Source organism: Semicossyphus pulcher, unplaced genomic scaffold, assembly GCF_022749685.1.
Source record: "Semicossyphus pulcher isolate SPU_LCO1_2020_fin unplaced genomic scaffold, fSemPul1.0.p SCAF_12, whole genome shotgun sequence".
NCBI lineage: Eukaryota > Metazoa > Chordata > Actinopteri > Labriformes > Labridae > Semicossyphus > Semicossyphus pulcher.
In genome coordinates, this window is record NW_027211626.1 from 19,307,286 (window position 1) to 19,328,480 (window position 21,195).

Here is a 21,195-nt window from a genome sequence, read left to right on the forward strand (position 1 = left end):
ATGTAACAGATCGGGATCAAGGACAGTTAATTCATAATGGGATTATTCCTTTCAAAGACCTCCCTGTACTCAACTGATTTATTTTCTATTGTGAGCCAAAACACAAAGCTCAAGGACAAATATAAGTATTTACACAGTTATGAATTAACAACATGTACCACATTCACAGTGGACTATTATTGTAATAATCCAAGGTCACTCCCTTAGCCCTTGTGTAACAGTTGGCCCATGATTAAAGCATAAAGCTTAAAGAGATTGCACATTTTATGCTTCCTTTATATCTTATGGATTGAAACAAGCATAGGTACAAGCTGAAACCCGGGGTTGTATTCTCGGGGAAATTGGACTTGCATGATTACTGCGGCGTTATCATCTGTGGTGCATACAAAAACCTGTCGAGCATGAAATCAGATCTCATAAAGATAGTGTGAATTAAATTTGTCTTCCGATTTGAATCTCTAAATCTCTCTCTCTCTTTGTCTGCGGGGTGTGATATGATGCATGTACTGTACTGCAGATTAAAATATGCTGATTTGGAGTCGGCCTGCAAGCGTCGTAAAACTAGACTGTCCCTGCTCCCAGGCCTTCGATTCAGCTGGGTTTAATATGATTTTCAATGTGACCAAGACAATGATTGCAGAAGGGCTATGCAGATGAGGGAAGTAGTAAAGAGAGCGTGAGGCAGGGCAGAAGAGAGAGAAAGCACCATTCAAAGAGAATACATTTAGAGTCGAGTCGACTTCCTGAATACTGCATTATCCTGTGAAAGTTCCTCAGAATGGTTACTGCCACTCAGCAAGCTTCCAGTTTGAACAACAAAAGACATCTCGACAACTGGAGCGGGTTTGAACTCGGTTTCTTCTGTAATGAAAAGATTTGACATACTGTATGTGAGGATAACAACAAGAAGCCTTTGTAGCTCTTTGACAGATTCAGGGGAATCCTGAACAAATCTTTGATCTCAAACACATCCCATCAAGCCAGTTAGGCGACAAACTCCATGTCGAGCCTTGTCAGCGATTTTGAGAAGTTTATGCACATCAGTGGGTTTTTGTGTTACCTCTGAGATATTCTGTTCTGGTCTGAAGGTAGTTGTCATACATGACGGTTTAAATCTTTAGGATTTTATTCAAGATCTTGTCAGGCTTGGCTCCTAGCTACATCATGGCTCAATTGAACCCTCTATGAACCAGGTAGGTATTTTGTGTGCTCCCAAAATAGCTTTTATTGATCCATGACTGCCAGGCTTTGTCATTTTCTGAAAGTGTTTTTATAATGAATTGGAATTCCATTTTCACCATAAGTAACTTCAAGGCTGTGAAATCATCATATTTGATATTCAACAAGTACGCTACCAATGACAGTAAACATGTCCTCATACCTACACATTCGTAACAAAGAAGCACATGGAGCATGTGATGTTCTATTTACAGAAAAAGTTAGTTATGTTAGATAAATAATGCAAATGGATGTGTTGTACAGGCGGGGTTTGGGGGTAACACGTTACAACGTAATCCTTTAGAGTACTCAGATTACTTTTTTGTTGTAACAAGTAACGTAACATGTTAGTTCTCCAAGTCAAGTAATCCGTTATCTAGTCACTTTTTCATAAAAGGTCATCTGTTATTGAAAAACAATTGACGTATTTTCTTTTTTGTCACAAAAACAGAAAATCCCCGAAGCACTGTTTCTGTTTCTCTCCTGCTTCTTGGCAGGAAGCTGCGCACCAGCAGAAGGTAAACACAGTTGTGTCAGTGCGTAGCTAATTCAACAAGCGAGATGGCAGAAAGGACAGCGTTTACTTTGTGGAAATATTCACATTATTATGAATTTTGGGCGAAAGGAACAAGAACAACATCACGGTGAAATGTAAGCTGTGTCTGGAGGATAAGTGCTTGACAGCTGCGAAGAGCAAGAGCTCTACTTCAAATGTGAAGAAGCATCTGCAGCTAAACACAGCTCTGCAACACTGGTGGGACTAAGAGCCTGTCTTGTATTGTTGTCATTGAAACAGCTGTGCCTAATACTGTGTGCCTCTGTCCAGTTTGCTGTCAGATGGTTGACACAATAAAGAGCTGTAAAGGTTATATTTATGGTTATGGCAGTAGTCTTGTAACGTAACAAGTTACTTTTAAAAGTAACGTTACCCAGCACTGGTAACTCAGTGACATTACATACTTGGTGTAACGCACAAGGGTTAGGTTAGACAGGAAACTTAAAGGTGAATGTAAACTTTTGGTTTGATAAGTCATTTGAACTCCAGTCACCTGACGTCCTGTGCATCTCCCCTATCCACCGAACCAAAGGTTATTATCTTACTATAATCATTAATGTAGGTCAGAATACGTTGTTGCATAGACGACCATACAATCTTACAAATACAACAACGGTTGTATTATTTGGTGAGGACAATTTTGTATCTATTTATATTGAAGCCCAATGGTATTATAACACTAAATATACTATTGAAACCCAAGACTTCATATTTTGCACCATTCCATGAAAGGGGTTTTGCACATAATTTACGCCCCTTTTCCCTATAATTGAGCAACACGTATTCAGAAACTCTTCTCTGCTGTCTGAGCTCCAAATTGCTTAACTTGTCAACCAAATATGAAGAAGACTTGCTGGTTCGGGCTTCTCAAATGTGAGAAATTTCAGTTTTCGAGTTTTATTTTAGTGTATAATTTGGGACACAACAAGATGATAGATTTGATTGGTTCATTATCTGCTGCCTGGTTACATAGTTATTGCTTCTCTCATGCAGAGTTTGTCTGTTAAATGCTTTCGTGCAGAAACCCTGTGTTTCATTTTTCTAGTTTTGCAACATAAATTTAGGAGCCTATTATTCAGCACTGTTATTTTGTTTCAAAAGCCATCTAAAAAAAATTGTTGTGAATTTTTTAAATGATCAGGTTTGGGACTCTATATTTTGTCTGGAAGGCAAACACTCATGTCTTCGCCTTGCCTTGAATCTCCCTCTCATTCTGTTTATTTAGCGATTGGAGTCATGACTCCCCTTCATCCTCTGAGACCCTGAGACAGTGTGATAGCCCGACTCAGTAGACGTGTCCACTTTTATCCAGCCTCACGCCCTTCCTTCCCTTTCCGTCGAGACCCGCAGCAAGCCAGAGGTCCTTGGCAGCGTTTGTCTGCCCTGCTGGTGAACCTTTTTAGCTGGCACAGTTCGAGCTTCGGTCCATCTGAGGCCCGTGCCACTTAGTGTTAGGAGATGAGTTGGACAGAGAACTGTAGGCTGGGGAGAAGGGATGAGGTCTGACGCCTGGACATGATGCGTGTTGAGGAAAGGATGGCACGGAGGAGGTTAGCCAGAGACAGATGGGGGCGAGAGGGGGCCGTCAGGAGGGACATTTGGAAGAGGGAACAAGGATGTCAACACTGAGGCAAGCTGGAACACGAGACACAAAGGTAACCCCGGAAATTAGGATTTGATGAGCTGCGAGCAAAGGAGTCAAGGAGAGTGATGCTGTGACAAGATTATCTGAGGGGGGGGGGGTGAGGAAAGAAGAGAGAGGCCACAATCTGCCACTCTTCTTTGCCGAGTTTTGCACTTACCAACTTTTTGAAGCAGGAAGTAGTTGAATAAAATGGGAAAAAAAGAAGAAAGAAAAACATGGTGTTACTGGAAAAAGAAATCCATAGGCTATATATGACAAAGTGTTGTCGTAGAAGAGAGCAGAAAACAGGGACTTGTCAGAAATAATGAAGGTAGTTGAGAAAGAAATCGAAGCCAGTTAGAGGAATGACCTGAGAGTAGACCGATCGATTCTTACTATGAATTGCAGACAGAGATTTGGCAGAGTGTTGGAGAAAGTTGCAAAGAGTAGATGAATGAGATAAGAAATGAATGTGAGAAAGTGGTGTGAGCTAAGGTTGATACAAACAGAGAGGCTTAGGGGTCGTGTTGCCAAAAATGTAAAAACTCCCCCTTTATCCTATAAAACCTGATTGCGCTACTCCCCTCAGTAATGACATTTCTCGAACCATTTATATGGAAATTCACCTGAAAAAGTTGCGGATGAAAAGATCGATAATGAGTAACTTACTAGGCGAGAGGTTATGCTTAAGATTTGGTTTGTTAGCGAACAACTTTGTTTCTATTGAAGCTCTATTTTCATCGCCCCTGGAGTTACATGGGACTTCGTTGAGCATAGACGGTGTGACCAATAGATTGTAGAACACACATACCCCTTTCCCACCAACATTAGCATGTTGACGCAGGTTTTTCAGACCCGGGAAGACCCGCTAATAAATACCATTGCCAGTGGAGTAGACTCCTTTTGTCACTGTCTGACGTCACAACGCGCTGAAAACAGGGTGAGTAAACAATAGTATGCTCAAAGAACTTACATTATACTCTTTGGTAAGCAGCATGGAGGCCAGTGAAGATGTTACGGTGGTTAGGTCTTTATTGCATCTATTACTCGTTCAGTCTATTTATCAGAGTCGGCGGCATTTTGAATGATGTTTGAGTGCTGCTCGGGCGGAGACAGGCGTCATAGCATCCCGTCGGAATAGGGGACGGAGATAAGCGTGTCAACCCTGGTTTTGTGTTCCCATCAGTGCTGGAGCCGAGGCGATAATTACCCGGGTCTACTGCAGAGTCATTGACCCAGGTCTGAATGCCGATTGTAACCTTCCCACAAAGCAAAAAAACTGGGTGTTAGCAGGTTTTTTGGGGGATGCGGTGTTAATTAATCGATTGCAATTACTCGAATATATTTCTGTGAGAAGCACATCACATGTAGACTTCCACACTCTAATTGTACTCTTTTCTTCACTGTATTAAGTTTTAATTCACAATCTACTTTAATCTGATCACTTGGTTTTGCTTCAGTCCCCCAACACACCTGCCCCTCTGCTCTCTGCACAGCTGCTGGCCCTGCCCCCTCTTTCTGTCTGTCTCTCTGTCTGCTTTGTTGACTGCCTTTATCAGCCGTCTGTTTAATTAAGTTACAAAAGTTGAATATTTTCTCGCGCAATTCAAAACAGCACGTGAGCCGCGTGTGCACGAGGGACGTTATTAATGATGTAGCATTCAAAGCGATCGATCGATTGTTACCAAATGACATCTGCACCTTTTTATAAGCTTTATAAACAGCGACAATCAATGCATTTCCAGTAGGCGGAGATACACAATATGCTTGTTTAGATTGTGTAACAGAACTGCATATGATTGTGAGAGGACAGAGAGCGTCCGATATCAGACCCTCTTTTGCCGTTAGAACACTGTGTGAGGAGTTAACTGGTCCTGCTGTTGTTTATTTGGTTGCCACTACTTCACGTGTGATTGACGTCCTGTGACTCCTGTCACTGTTTCAATGCTCTTCCTCAACGAGGAGAGCAGGCAAACAACTGTTTATTTGGAGCGGACATCTCTGTCGTTTAATTGCAACTTCAGGACAAGTTATAGGAATCTGAAGCAGCGGCAGCAATAATTTTGCAGCGGAAACACTGCCCTGAGGTCTGTAATGTTGTATTAACATGGGAGGGCATCTTTTACTGTTTCTTTAACATCTTTGGAACGCTGCATGTAAGAGATGTCGGTTTTTTTGCTGTGCATCAAACATCTGATCCGTTCAGACGAGGCTCCGGTGTGATCGTCTTTTTTTCATGAGCTACGTAATCTGGCCTCAAACTACAGAGTCTTTAAGGAGCCTCTAGACAGTGAATCCACCATAATAAATCCAACACTTGATGTCTTCTTGTGATTAGTTATCCATGTTTCTGTGTTGAAAAATGTTTGCCGTCCACTTAGCCACTTCCTGATGCGTGTGTGAGCCCGATCAGGCTAACTTCCGGATTAGCAGTCCACTAACATTAATGGAGATTAAAATTTAACCGTGCAGCTCATGTAGACCTTCTGATTGTTTTTGGGCCTAATTGAACAATTTTTGGTAATATAGCAAGTCATTTTGCGGGGTTCGTGACGCTCGTTTTCCCATGATTGTGTGCGGAAAAAGTGCTTTTTGTGCCCTGCCGTTTAGGGAGAGAGGGTACCGAGTGATTCAGTGAGTGATTTATTTAACTCGAATCAGACCTTTAGATCAGGGCGGGGAGCGAGCTCCTGACTGTGGGAGCGAGCACTGAGTTGAAGGAAGTACAAAGCGTGAAACAAGGCTTCTTTTGGCAGCAAAAATCACAGACATTACCTGCAAAATCCCGGAGGGACTAATTTATGATTCCTCTATCATTACAAATGTTGGCAAATGTTAAAATTTACACATTATCGGCTGTCCTGATGTGCACTGAGGACATAAGTTAATTGAAGAGCAACAACTCCATTTTCCCTCTAATAAGTACAAAATGTTATCGTCCTTTGTAGGAATTGTCTATCAATTTGCCGTCACATATCAGTTCATTTCTAGGAAACTTTGCTCCCCATAAAATGAAGAATAAACCAAAAGCTTTTATACAACAGGAACCATTAAAAGAATCATTTGAAGCAGATAACATTGAGTTAAATCTGATTAATTCTGCTGTCAGACAGATTTAAAGTTATTTACTAGATTCAATGTGGGCTAACTTTCCACAGAGAAATACAAATGTTTTAAATATGCGGTAGCTCGCGGGCCAGTTGACCTTCTCTGCCCTTGTGTCTCTGCTTTGTGGGGCGAGGCTTTCAATAATAACACAGAGAAGAAATAGTCCTTCTCTCAATTATGAAAAGATACAGTGGCACCAACGCAACCAGCGACTGTTCGCGTCTGACATTTGACAAATTGTTTAAGTGATGAAGATGGTACCAGCGCTCGGCCACCCATACGTTTGGGTCAGGAGGTTGGGTGCACAAACAAAGAGATGGGTGTCACTCCAGTGAACACCAATGTTGTTCTAGCAAGGACAATTAGCCTAATACTTACTTGGAATTAAAAACCTCATTACAGAGACTTAATTAATGGTCTGGAAAGTAAAGGATATTAACAAAGAGCAAGTGATAACAGTGTTGTTGCATTTGCCACATTTAATCTACATGTCTCATTTATTGCCCAGTCTTCCTCGTAATCAAGTAGAACATTTCACATTCATAATGAGGAATTTAAATTTAATTATATTACCACAGGCTTCTTTTTTTTTTGACATGGGACAATTATTAGGTAAAAAATACCCAGAGGCAGAGCGCTGTCCTTTTTAAATGGTGCTATTAGAGCGTGCAGCATGTGAGTAGGAAAGTCACAGATGTACAAGGTTGCATATTTTTGGATGAGGAACAGAGGAATTAATACGGCGTAGATAGTGTAAGGACAGTTAGGGTAATTTGTGTCGTCCCTCAGCTACACGACACCGAGAGGACCGTGTCTTTAGGAGATAAAGAAATGGGAGAAGTGACATTAGTCTGAATGTGAGAGGGTGTTTGAAAAGGCAGGCAATAGAGGAGAAAATGAAAATGTAATATGAGGACAAAAGAGCAGAGTATAAAAAAGGCAGCGGTTTCAAACTAATAAATCATTGTTACTTACTGTTTTACATCAAAGAAAGCGTCACCAAAGATGCTGATTATTAATACTCAAGAGTCCAGTAGTATTTTACAGTAATTTAGCTTTCTTTCATTGAGTTTATTTTTCATATAAAAACAGATTCAGTTAAATTTATTGACACAATTTAAGACCTGTTTCATTGCATGTTACAGCATTCATGTCAAATTTAGACCTACATGTGGTTTAACCTGTGGTGCTAGGTGACTGCAGTTAGTTTAACTGACATTATCAATGTGGTTAACCTAGTTATGTTTGCCATAATACCAGCAGAAGTCTGGCTTCTGAGGGCCTGCATTGAGACCAATGACTGTTAATAAAGATGGACGACATGTCTCCATCTACTCTCATTTTATGAAAGTGAAGCCAAAACAGCCGCCGTGAAAGGCGCTGCCATCTTGCAAATGTGACGTCATTTGGAGCCAGGGCTGCGCAGTAGAGATCGGCGGGTGGAGCCGCCGTAGACTCTTCCGCTAACCAAAACACACTTAACTAACTGGAAAAAACAGCAAAGAGCCTGCACATTTTTAACAGCCGAACAGCTTCTTGTTTTAGTCTGAGGCAGACGTTCACATGTAAACGTCAATGACTGTAGTGATTGTTTTTGTCACGTCTCCTCTCACTGTTCCTCCTCTACTCTGCTAATCAGGAACAGATCGGCTGCAGGAGCCGTATTTGTCAACAGAGCTGTCAATCATCATTTTTACAGCATCAAATAACTAATTAAAAATAAACTTGTCAGAAAAATGAACTCTTGGGCGTAAATCAGCATGATAAGAACTAACTATAATGACAGAAACCATGTTTGGGAAACATTTATTTGGCGTCTATTTTGATTTTATAGTTTGACTCATGTCCCATCTGTTAACATGGAGGAGGCGGGCTTTATGACCTGTATTGCAGCCAGTCAGCAGGGGGCGATAGAGATGTTTGGGCTTCACTTTGAGGGAGCTGTCATGTCGTCCATCTTTTTATACAGTCATGAATAGTCATGAACACAAATAGATTCATCTTAAAATAAGCATGATTTCTTCTTCTTATTTTTTAAGCATTATTTTTTATTGCATATATGCCATAATAAAAACTTAAAACGGGAAAGCATTAGTAATTGGCAAAGAGAGCGGATTTCTCAGTGCTCTTCAAGCTAAAAGATCACATATTTCCGTTTTTTAGGATGTTTGCTCTGCAAACTTGGGCAAAAAGTATTTCCCCCAGTGCTCTTTCAATGTGGATCCAGTTTAATAACACTCAAAATGATCTTGACATATGACCCCCTTTGTTTCCCTTATGTTTACTTGTATACGTTCTAGTGTATGATCTAATGGTAGATGTTGGTATATTGAATACGTAGGCATTAAAAGAATGTGGAAGCTTACTTGGGTCAGACAGGATGGAGTCTGTCTTGGGCAGAAACTGGTCACATCGGATTCCCTGGTAGCCTTCTCGACACCTGGTGGAGAGAAGAAAGCATGAATAAGTCATTGAGTTAGGCAGATTTGAGAGGGAACAAATGCCACTGCTACTGATGAAAATGCAAAAGCTGCACATAAAGCACCTTGTCTTTATTCGAGACAAATGTACGGAAGGCTCAGTCCTCGTGGAAGTGAGCTGAATGGCGAGAAAGTGCAAAGTAAGGCGAGCTGACAGGAAGATATTAATAGTGTGGTGATCTTTTAGGGCTGAAACCTGCAATGGGGTACAGTTTTCTTGAAGACGACATCTGTCTTTTCAGCCAAAATCACAAATTGGGGCCGCAGCAGAAAAAGAAGCATCCAGTCCCCATTAAGTGAAAGCCTATAACCTTTCTCTGTGTGCTGCTAAATGAGGTTCCTCACTCGGTCAAAGGAAAGCAAAAGACGGCACAAAATATGCTCCTAATAGCGCTACGAGGAAGAACCGCGTGAAGACGAAGCTGAACTTGCAAACAGGGTTAAATACGCTCAGTTAATCACAGACACGCTCCGTGGTTTCTTCATCAAACTTTCACGAAATTTCAACAGTTGACTTTGATTGGCACGCCCGTGAGAGTCCCAGTCAGCCAATGATCATTAGGCAGCTAATGAGATCTGAAATGTGCCCGGGCTGTTCATCAAGACGTCGTAGGAAAAGGCACTGCACTGCGAGGATGCCTTTTTAATTAATATCAGCTCAATAACTACATATCCATATCAACATATAGAAGTGCAACTGTGACCTACACTGTGCAAGTTAGCATGGGAGCTAAAGTTGCAGTCTGCAGTGTAAAGCCTAATTGGGTGCCTCAGTTGGTTTGGATACCAATCTTTGCCTCAGGCCGTGTGTATCTTACTGGCTGCTCTGCTTTCCTCTGTCTCTCCTGAGGAAAATCAAAGTCTCATACATATAAATAAATAAGAAACTTAAGCAACAGAAGTACCCGCTGCAACCTCTCCAAATGTGACCCTACTTTATCTATTTAATATATCATTTGGTCACTTCATCAAATATTCTATTTCACCAAGTCTCAATTTTCTCCTCAACCCGCCCTGCATTCCAATTTCTCCCTCTTTACCTTTGTGGTGTTGGAAAAAAATTTGAAACTTTATAATCAAATGTTTTAGAGTTGAAGTTATATAATCAAAAGTTTATAATGAAATGTTTTTGTTCAAACTTCATAATCAAATGTCTTAAAGTTAAAGTTTTACAGTCAAATGTTTTAAAGTATGTTCTTATAATCCAATGCGTTAAAACTCTAAAGTAGAATCTCAAGCTGAGAAACTCGCTGGGCTCATTATTAAAGCCAGGTGCAGATCAAAGGGTGGGAAGCTGTCCGCCTAATCTGATCTAGATATAAGAAAACAGATGTCCCCTGCCTACGAGCCCCTCTCTTATCTGTTGTACAGTGCATGGGCGTGCCTAATTGGCCAGAGTGAGGAAGAGTCAAAAGTTGGAAATGTGTCGGACGAAATTGAAGGGACGCAAGCTGAGGGCAGAGAGCCAGAGTTGGGGGAATGAGGCTCCAGCAGGTGGTGGCACAAGTCTGCCACTTGCGACACACTTTGACCAATTAGGCAGAGACCTGAAAATGGGAAAAAAAACGTACCGAAGCCCAGAGGGGTTTAGAGTATATAAGACCGAGCGGCTAACCTGTGGGCAGTCTCATCCGGATGGACTCGGGTTTATTTGTTTGTATTTATAGGGAAATAAACTCTTTTTGCAACAGATTCTGCCAGTCTCTAGTGTTTGCTTGTCTGAGTTTTTTGAAGACTTTGATTATAGTTTTTCAACCAAGTTTTATTATCTATTGGAGATTGGAATTAAGTGGCTGACAAGAGGGTTCAGGGAACTTTTTTGCCACTACAGTGGCTTCGTCTCATTGACACTCCAAGAATTAATCTGTATCTGCTCTGACAGGTATATACACATCCCAGCGGTCCCTGCTATAGAAGCCCCTAACTTAGAGACTAGATCTATGTCCACCCAGACGAAACACGGAGCTGTGTGCAGAGATCAGGCATGCAAAAAGAATGGAGAGTGACAAGCAAAGATTTATCTCTGTGCAGAATTATAATGGTTACCCTCTCTTTGTCTTTCATCAACGGTGAGTGATTTCATTATTAATAATTAAATGAGCTGCAGTAGGAGGGGAGAGATGCGCTCGATTGTGCAGCCTGTGGTTGAAGAGCAGCAGCACAGTCGGGAGGGAACATGCAAATATGGTAAGGAGAGAGTCTGTGACATTGATGCTGTTTCTAAATAAAAACAACAGATCTCAGTGTGAATTAAAGTTCAAAGTGTGTCAAACTTAATTTAAAATGACTCAACCTGGGTCCCAAATCTATCCTGCATGCAGTTATTCTATAAGAGGGCACCTTCTCCTCTTCAAAAAACTCTGTAGGCACAGGAAACTACAAAACCTGCTTTCCCACATTGGGAAGCACAAAGGTATAAAGGATCTATTCACAGCTGCAGCACATTAAAATGAATAATTATGTTGAGGCAGAAGCAGAAAGATAAGAAAGAAAACAAACACATTTGGTGTTACATCTTTGGAGAAACATTTTTATCTCTTTTGTGACGTGAAATTGGAAGAAGCGTTTCAAATTTGCAATTTGATTGACATCAGCACTATAGTACAAACGGGTAGACAACACTCATTTCATGAAGACTTGCATCAAAAAACGTATATAGTGTAGCATCAAGTATTTAGTAATGTTAAGACATTAAAAAGCGACTACTTTCGATTTTTACAGAATCTGGTATTGTGAATGCTAGCTTAGTTGCAATACGCAGAGAAGGACATTAGCAGTGTTACAAAGTAATCCATCAGTGTGCTCAGATTACTTTTTTGTGTAACAAAGGTTGCACCGCATTAGTTCTCTAAGTCACTTTTTCATAAAAAGTTATTGGTTACTGGAAAAAATTGCCTTTTCCTTTTGGCACTGCAAAAGGAGACAATCCCCGATGCACCGTTTCTGTTTCGCTCTTACTTCTTTGCAGTAAGCTGCATACCAGTGAAAGGTAGACCTACAGTTGTGTCAGTATGCATGGGTAGCGAGCTAATTCAAGTAGCGAGCGGTTACTTTTTATTTTTTGCTGAAAGGGACAAGAACATCACGGTGAAAGGTAAGTTGTGTCTGGAGGATAAGTGCTCGTCAGCTGAGAAGAGTTTTACTTTAAATGTGAAGAAGCATCTGCAGCTAAACACAGCTCCACAGCACTGGTGGGACTAAGAGCCTGTGTTGTATTGTTGTCAATGAAATAACTGTGCCTAACACTGTATGCCTCTGCCCAGTTCACTGTCACATTGTTGTCATGAAAAAGATCTGTAAAGTTTACAGATTATTGCGTCTGTCATTCCTGTTATTAGGCTGCAGAGTTGCAGATTCTGGGCCGTAAACAAGGCTATGCAATGACGATAGAGTCAACACATTCAAAGGTGGATGTACAGTAGGCTACAAGCCTTCCTGACAATATAACCGACAAGAGTAACAAGTTACGCATTACTTTTCTCTGTAGGTAATGCAGTACCGTAACAAGTTACTTTTGAAAACAACATTACCCACCACTGGACATAAGTCAATGTAAGTTAACGTTTGTGTCACCTGTGCACTATGTCCAGTGAGAATATGAAAAGGCCTACAGTGTATATATAAACATTCTCGAGCTTGAATAGCACTGCAGGTGAATGTCACTTAGCATGCAGTGGTAATCTAACGTAAGTTCAGCACTGTAGTCAATGCCGTGTGAATGCAATGAACTTCTGAGATCCCCGCTGAGTTAATTGTTGTAAGTTCAGGCTCATACAATGACAGACACAGCACTTTTCTTTGGTTATTTCCTGTTGTTTGTTGCCCAGTGGACATTGAATGCACCAGAGAAGAAATCAGATCCCTGCTTCGTGCTCAATTGACGTGTTTTGCGCTAATACTTCTGGGCAACAAAGAAGGGAGTTTAATATGTGTATAACTGCCCACATTGTGATGATGTAAAGCTGGCTTTAAGAAAGGCTTTTTGTCATAGTAACCTGAGGGTTACACATAACCTTTTTGACAGGTGGTTATCATTTCAACCATATTTTTTAAGGAGGCCTCAACAATCTCACCATCTCTTCCTGCCTCTCCTCCAGGTTTGTTGTTCTCAGCTTGGACTGTTGCAATGTGTGATGCCAAATAAGTGTTGTGTGGGAGCAGGAGAACAAAACAAACACAAACAAACACATTCGCCTTGTTTTAAAGACACAGCCTGACTCACACTGCAAAGCTCCAGCAACAAAACGGTCTAAAAGTTGTCTCACTTCCTCATCAGATCTTTCTGTCCGGGATCAAAGCGTTTGGTGTCAGCGGGTCCCTTTAAACACCGATGGACTTTTCTCTGTGCTGAATGTGTGGTCATTTAACATCCCACCATGCCTCTGTGACCTTAGCTGACTAAACCCTGACAGGAGTGCGCCTCGGTCACAGCAGCTGGAGGAGAAGGAGATAATTAAAAGAATAGAGGCTTAACATGGTGACATTGTCTGTGTGTCGCGCTCATTAGGGGGGACTGTGGAAGTGAGGAGTCGCATAAAGCAGTGATTAAATGGAGCAGAGTGTGGTAAAAAGAAATACAGGGACAGTGAACACAATACAAGTGCGCACAATTGTGTGTAGACATAGCCTCCTTGTAATGTGGCCACAAGCGCCACAAAAAACGCTGTAATATCTTCCTTTGTGGTGTCTAGCAGTGTGTAGTTAAAGAAGCTATTGTATACCACTTACTCTGCCTCTGTTTTGCCCATGCCGTTCCTAGCAGAGATCAAAACACATCAGCGCTGCTTCGTAAAGCTCCGAGGAATGAATCTAAGAATGGATGAGAGACTGTCGGAGGCTATTGAAGAGTTGCATGCCTTCTAATTAGCAGCGCACTCATTAATTAAAAGAAAACAGGAAGCGATTGCATGTGCGTGCTTCTGTGTGAGCACACACATGTCTGAAGCTCTCCCTACAAAGCTGCACAGAGCCGGGGATAAATATAAACATGGCGCCTGCAGGATGGCGACTTTCTAAACGGGGATGTGTGAAAACACGCGCTGGTGCAAGAAGACACACGTACATATGCAGAACAGAACGTGTTCGGAGTGAACACTTCCCTTTTATGCAGTTGAGAAGTTCTCCATGTATGTGGGAAACATGAAATTTTTACCCTGTGATGTTAACTTAGCTGAAGTTTTTTTTGTTACAACTCGAATCTCGAAACACATCGGCTATGTTCTGATGACGATAAAGCCTCTTGGAGGGAGAGCACATTTTTGGGGCATCCTGTGTAGCCAGAGGTTAGCAATGAAGGACTTCCGGCCAAGACTTCCTTTTCCATGCGCTGCCGTTGTCTACAGTCTGACTAGCAACTTGAATAGCAAGAACTGTGAATGTTGAATTTGAGAGACGACGTCTAAGGATGCTTTCACACCTGACAGCTTTGGTTCGTTTGTGCAAGTGAGAACACGCATTCCAACTCTGGTGCGGACCAAACCTCCGGAGCACCGTCCGTCAGAAAAGACAGGACTCGAAACGTTTCCAAACGAACCACGGTCTGGTTCAGTTCAGGTGAGAACATTAACTGACTTATAGTAGGACCTGATATAGGAAGCTAACCAAAAAACTGCATTGTGGGTACTGACACTTGCAGAGACAGACACGCAGCCAGGCAGCAAGATGAGTAGAGGACAAGCGTGGGGGAGCGATGAGGAAATAGAATTATGGGCTGACCAAACAATTTCACAAATGCTTGTGGAGACGCACAAGAACACGGAGGTGTTCAAACTGTCCAGTGAAAAACTAAAGGAGAGTGATCGAACTGTGGAACAACGTTGGTTTAAAGTTAAAAAAAAAAAACTCCAACAAAACGTTAAAGTCTGTGATTCTCTTTTCTTCTTCGTCTTCTTCTGTCTCTGCTATCAAGGAGTTTTCCCGCATGGAAATTCTGACAAATCAGAGAGCAGTTTCCTCGTGCTTCAACACTGTGGGTCCGCTGGAAAAAGATGCCGTGTGAACGCAAATCAAACTGGAGGCAAAAAGCAACTTTGTAACAATTTGGTCTTTGATTCGGACCAAACAAACAGATTTTAGGTGTGAAAGCACCCGAAGATGCAGACTTCTGTTTACACAGATTGATAGAAAGCTAAAAGAGATGCGTGAAGCCTCTTTAGCCCTCCACATGGACTGTTTTCCTTACAATTACCAATGCCTGCAGAAGCGCTCATGAGACTAAACCACAACGCTTCAGACACCAAAAATCGTGTCAGGTGCCTTGCCTATTGTGTTTTACAACTTCTGTTACTTATCTTGTCACACAAGACCTTTTCTACTGGTTTTGATTATACAAATGCAGTAGAGAATGAATAACTCCCATTCATTTTCCACATTGATGTAATATTCTTGAGTCCACATTTTATTTTAGTTTGATTCACCCTTGATCTCCTTTTCAGGCCACGTATGCAGTAAGCTGCTCAGTAGCACCACAGCAGCTCCTGTTCGGGTGAGAAGTGCATTAATCAAACGCAGCGCAGGGATTTATCCTGCAAATGCTGGACTTAAACTGTCTTTAGGCTTCACATTAAACATGCTGTAACTTTAAAAGCACTTATGAAAGTTGAATAAAATGACTAGTTAAACCTTTTGCACATACATCTCCTCACATCATTTGTTCCATACAGATCTGTAGGATTACTTGACTCTGAAGCCGAAAAAGAGCCAACATCAAACTGAAAGAAACAATAGTAAGGCCAATATCAATCACGAAATTGACGCTGTCGTCATGTCGGATGTCTGCAGTGCTGCACAGCCCTGTTATTTACAGAATGTGTCCTATCTGTGGCACTGAACTCTGGCAAATGAAGACAGATCTCTAAAATGTTCCTCTCTGTAACCCAATTGTTTCACTGCTCTTCCTGGGTTGTTAGAGGGGAAAAAACATTTATCATGTCCCCCCTCAGATACTAAAGATGTGATACAAATAAAATAATGAGGCAATTTGCTGCGTCAAGCATCAAAAGAAATATTAGAGTTCCAAACAACTGCGTCTCTCTCCTTGGCAGGGCGACCATTTAGACCAATTTAATACAGTGCAGCCGCACAGCAGCGTGAGGCTCAGCGGTCTATTAAAAGAAAATATGCCACAGAGCATCAGTCTGACTGTGACAGGTTGGTTCAATGATCTTCAGATCGCGGGCCATTTTCTCAGCATGAAATTCATTTTCGGGCAAAATGGCCGATACGACTCCAGTAAACTGGGCTACAAATAACAGGAAATAAGCAAGGAAAGTGTCGTTTCTGTCATCGCTGGAGCCTGGCCTTACAACAATCAGCCCGGGAAGGATTTCAGAGAGTAAATCTGCCATTACTGGCACATAACTTCTACATTAAAGCAGGTTTTGCATCCTAGCCGCACTTTGGAACGTCATTGTTTGGTAATCAGTCTCTATTCTGAGCCTGCCCTGAAGAGTAATTTACTGTTAAGTGTGGAGACATTTTTAATCAGGCTAAAATACCCCACATTCATATGGAAATTCAGCTCTAAATTATTGTTAAGATGCACTGTGATTAATGAGGTGAAATTTTGTATAAAGCTACAAATAAGAGGCAGACATGGACAAATCTTCATTTAACAAGGCATGTTGCTATATTTACACATGTGCTAACGTTCGTCATCACCCACCACACAAGTTTTTCTGGTGTAATAATGAAAGACAAACACGTGGTGTGTACGAGATTCTCATTGTGTTATCCGAGATGAAGTTTGAAGCCGAGATAATGAAGACTGTGAGAAGTGTTTGTTACCGTGGATACTCAATGAAGTCATATCGTTTGATGTATCAAATCTCAAAATAATCCGATGCGTCTGTTCGGCTTTAATAGCGACTTGCAGCTCCGAGGTTTGTTTAATCAGACCTGCAGACAACCAAATACAACTGACAGCTGAGACTTCAAAGCAGGCCCGAGATGATTACTTTTCTACTTTAATGACATTACACATCTCTCAGCCGTTTCCATTCATTCCTCCCTTTTCTTGATGGGACATAAAATTGAAATGAAAATCAAGCTTCGCTGGGTATCGAGGGAAGTCTTTGCTCTCACTTTTCCCCCAGACAGAGTGATTGAAATGCATCTGGGGCGCCCCGACAGTTTATGAGAGCCAGACAGAGGGTGAGTCTCTGTGTGCATTGTACGTGTTGTTGAGCATGCATAAGTTTGCGCATATCGTTTGCTTGTTTGTCAAACGTAGGCAAAAAGAGAGCAAACACTCTTGGAAGGACGAGTGCATATGCTTATCTGCGTCTGTGTGTTCGTATGAGTGCTAAGGAACACAATCCAACAGGATCTGTCAAAGCCAAGCACTGATTCCACTACAGCTCTACCTACAGTCAGAGCAACATGTCGTAGGCTGCTCTAAATTAAGAATATATTCACTAAAGTTACAGAAAATTATAGAGATAGCCTGGTACTGGTTGTAGTTTTTAAAGTTCATGGTCATGCCTTTAAACATGGACCCTTGTGCCCGAGAAAGACAAGCTTGATGCTAACGTTTTGTGCCCATGATGGTGCCTATGTTTTTGTACATGTATCTCTTACCCGGGGAGATGTAAGCAATAGTCCTCCTTTTTGAAACCTGCAACTAAAAATTGTCAATTGTTATAAATACATGAATTGTGTTTTGGAATCCAGTTGACGAGGTCGCTAAGCGGTCTTAAATCTAGCAGCCGCAAAATGTGCAGAAGGACTTTATTTTTGCTGTTTCATGTAGCGGTTGGATGGAACCTTTCTTTATTGATTCTTCAAAGAATTACACATTAGATATCAATAAACAAGGACAGAGACACAAACTTTCAAAGGTAATCTTAGACAAAATGTATTTAGTGCCTGTAAAGCGAGAAAATTAACTCAAGGGAACTTATTGGAGCCTGGAAGATATGTAGCTGAGGATGCGATGGACTAATTGTGGTCCATTCCAAAACCTGTTTAATTACTGCCTTGGCCTTTATTGGGTTATAACTACTGTATAATTTGGTGTATAAGACACACTTAAAACATTTTTAATCTAAAAAGTGGGCTTTGTCCTATAGCGGTGCGACCAATATACTAGTATAAAATGCAGGGAGAGGAATGTTATTGTGTTACGGTATTTTACCCAGACGATGCCGCTATCCAGTTGTTAAGTGGTGACATCACGTCTCCACATTAAACTGTTTCCAGGTCCAAGCCGTTACAACGTCTCCTATTTACAATATGTCGTAGTACTGTTTTGTGTTTTCCTCTCTGTTTGATTGTTGCTAACGCTTTGTCACGGACAGGCACCGTCATGATCGCCATTGCAGCCGCCACCCTCACAACAATCAACGTTACCGCTACCGCTAGCTACAGCACCGGTAGCTAGCAGGATTGCAAACTCAACATGCCGAAAAACAGATGGTAGGCTATAATTTGTGTGTGTTTTAAATGCGTTTTAAATGAATATATATTGAAATAGTGTTGAAATCACTTATGCATGTTTTTATTAATAGACTGCGTCTTATATTCTGGTGCGACCTATATTCCAGATTTTACGGTACAATTTTTTGAGTGAGCCTGACACAAGGATTCTTTTTTTAAAGGTGTATTCTGTGACTCTGAATGTATCTTGGTTTCTGTTCTGGTAAATAGTAGGTATGGCCTATCTGGAATGAAATACAGGTAAAAACCAACTCAAGTATTTTCACAAATTTGTGAGCAGGTCAGTGATAAAATTCAACCATTAGCATTTCCTGCCACTCATGCTCATAGTCATCTCTAACATTTCCGTCTCCTCTCTCTCTGGATGCGGTTGTCAAGTGCTTTGACTGCTGAGCTTCTCTGTTTTTTAAATAAAACATACCTCCCACTGAATGTTGCATACATGCCATGGTGTTCGAGTGTGTGCCCTTTCCTCAATCCCACCATGACTCCAGTAAAAACCCCGACTCCAACCTTTCAGCAGAGGCAGGAAGTTACTCAATAATTCACGGCTTTGCCCGGCCGCTGATCCCTAAATTAAAACACAAACACAACACTCTCCTTATCTAACTTATATTTTATTATTTTCTTTTACCTTAGTTCCCCTTTTCTTCTTCTGCTGTGGCGGCCATAAGAGGATTCTTGGTACCACATACTCTACAGAACCGTCTTCCACCCAGCTCCTTGTTATTCATCTGACAAATCCACATTCGTCAAAGCATCCCTCTTGGACATACAGCAAAAGTGCTTCATTAGCTCATCCAGTATCTCTCAGCAGAAATGAAGAGACGCATGACGGACAGCAAACAAGAGAGGACGTCTGCCCTCAATAGAAAATGACAGCATTAGTCATGTGTTCAAACAGCTTAACGGAACCAATGTTATGTTCTCCTGGCAAGCAAACGATTCGCGGCTATGAGAATAATGACTGTCTAGGAAGCATCTTCGTTGTTGTTTGATCATTACGTTAATGATCAGTAGTGAAGGCGTTCTCTAACACGGTTAACTCCTTGCCTCATAAATAGTGCCATGAATTCGCTCTAAACCTTCAAAAGCTTTCAAAAACTTCTTGCAGAGTCCGAGCTGAATGCAGCTGCCACCCGTGAAGCCTTGAAGCAGCAAACTTTAGACTTTTCAGACCATCTTTGAAGCCCACGGAAGGTGATTATTTTACATTCAAAAACGTTTCTGAGGAGCTTTTCTTTCCCCCATGACCACTATCTTTTCTAAACGACCCATGACCGCGATCATAGCCGTTAAACAGCAGGAACAAAACAGAAGATTCCAGATGAACTCAAAAGTCCTCCATGCACACTTCAGCTCTGCTCTAGCTCAGGAGAAGTCACTGAAGTACCTGTTATACTGTAGAAGACTATCACGTCACACTATAAATACATTACTCTCTTATGCAGTGATCTTGATACGGGCTGGAAATACCATTAATGGTGAGATAACGCTTAAATCCCAAGCCTTATCTCTTTGTCATTCTGCCCCCTCTCTCACTTTCTTTCCCCGTCTATGACTTTCTCTCCTTATGAATATTAACACTTTATCACTTCGACCACTTATCTCTGCGCTTAATAATTCCCTCCCTCTAAGTCACTTTGATTACATGCTTTGTTCACTCTATCGACAGTGGGATTCAGGCCATATCTTTCCGTTGCATCTGAATGTTAAACGGGTATTGAGGTACTTAGATCTATTAAATTAGCTGTTATCTCTGACGGCGACAGGCAGCACGTTTTCACCCCCGTTCCTTCCCCGCACTCAGCAACGGCAACCTGTAGTGCGCATAGACATTCATATACACACACTTCTATAGTCGATGCTGATTATAGGGTGGTTCTAGATCCTTGTCTCTTCAAAGTTCCTGGGTTTGATGTGAAAATTTGATGTTTGATCTATTATTTCCCGTCACTGCACACAAAACAAGGCCTGTGCCAAAAGTGCGTTTCCCAGTAGGGTGCGGGAGAGCTTGGATAGACCCCTGACACCACACCTTTCACAAACTTTGAGATGAATTGGAATGCCTTTTACAAGCCGGCCATCAGTGACCTACATCACTAATTGCTTTCTGGCCGAAATGGAGCAAACCTGCAGCCCAAGTATGGTGAAAGTTGTAAACCAGAGGGGTTGAGTTTGTTACAACAGAAAATCCTTATCCAATGTATCATGTTGTATCTTATGAGAAGTCTACACAAGTCCTACGTTAGCAACCGTAACTAGGCGCGGGAGGCCTGTCAAGCTTTCAGAATTAGGAGAAATGCCGAAACCGTGTCCATATGGAATCTGCAAGTCCGGCAGCAGATATAAGTTTAGAGGGGGGTGTCATATTTCTCGCTTTTCCTAAAGCCAAACACTCAAGAGGAGAGATATTGGACATGGACTAAAAATTGTGGAAGACCTCACTTGAAGCTCAATCCATCGACGATCAACAAAAACTTGTTCGTTTGCTCCAAGGTAAGACACTAACTAACTTGGCTAGTGAGCATCTCTCACTGTTATAGTTGGAAATGGCATAATATTTACATGCTGGTGCGAAAGCTTGACAGGCGTAGCAACAGTAAACAAGGGGGGGAGGGACCTAGCGAAGGGTCAATTCCTGGTTGGACCGACACAATATCACACTATCTATCTATCTATCTATCTATGTTTTAAGGTCCGTTTTCTTTTTTTCTAACACATTAACATGAAACTGTCTGGTGAGTTTAGTCAATAAAGCTGCTTGGTTAGGT

At 41.5% G+C, this 21,195-nt stretch overlaps 1 protein-coding gene across 1 annotated transcript in view; it reads right to left on the reverse strand.

Annotated features, from left to right (window-relative positions):
* Positions 1–21,195, reverse strand: part of LOC138588213 (pro-neuregulin-3, membrane-bound isoform) — a 405,775-nt gene that overhangs the window by 64,824 nt on the left and 319,756 nt on the right. The window contains exon 3 of the mRNA XM_069658163.1: positions 8,873–8,946. Coding sequence (XP_069514264.1) covers positions 8,873–8,946 — 74 coding nt within the window. The remainder of the gene's footprint in view (positions 1–8,872; positions 8,947–21,195) is intronic.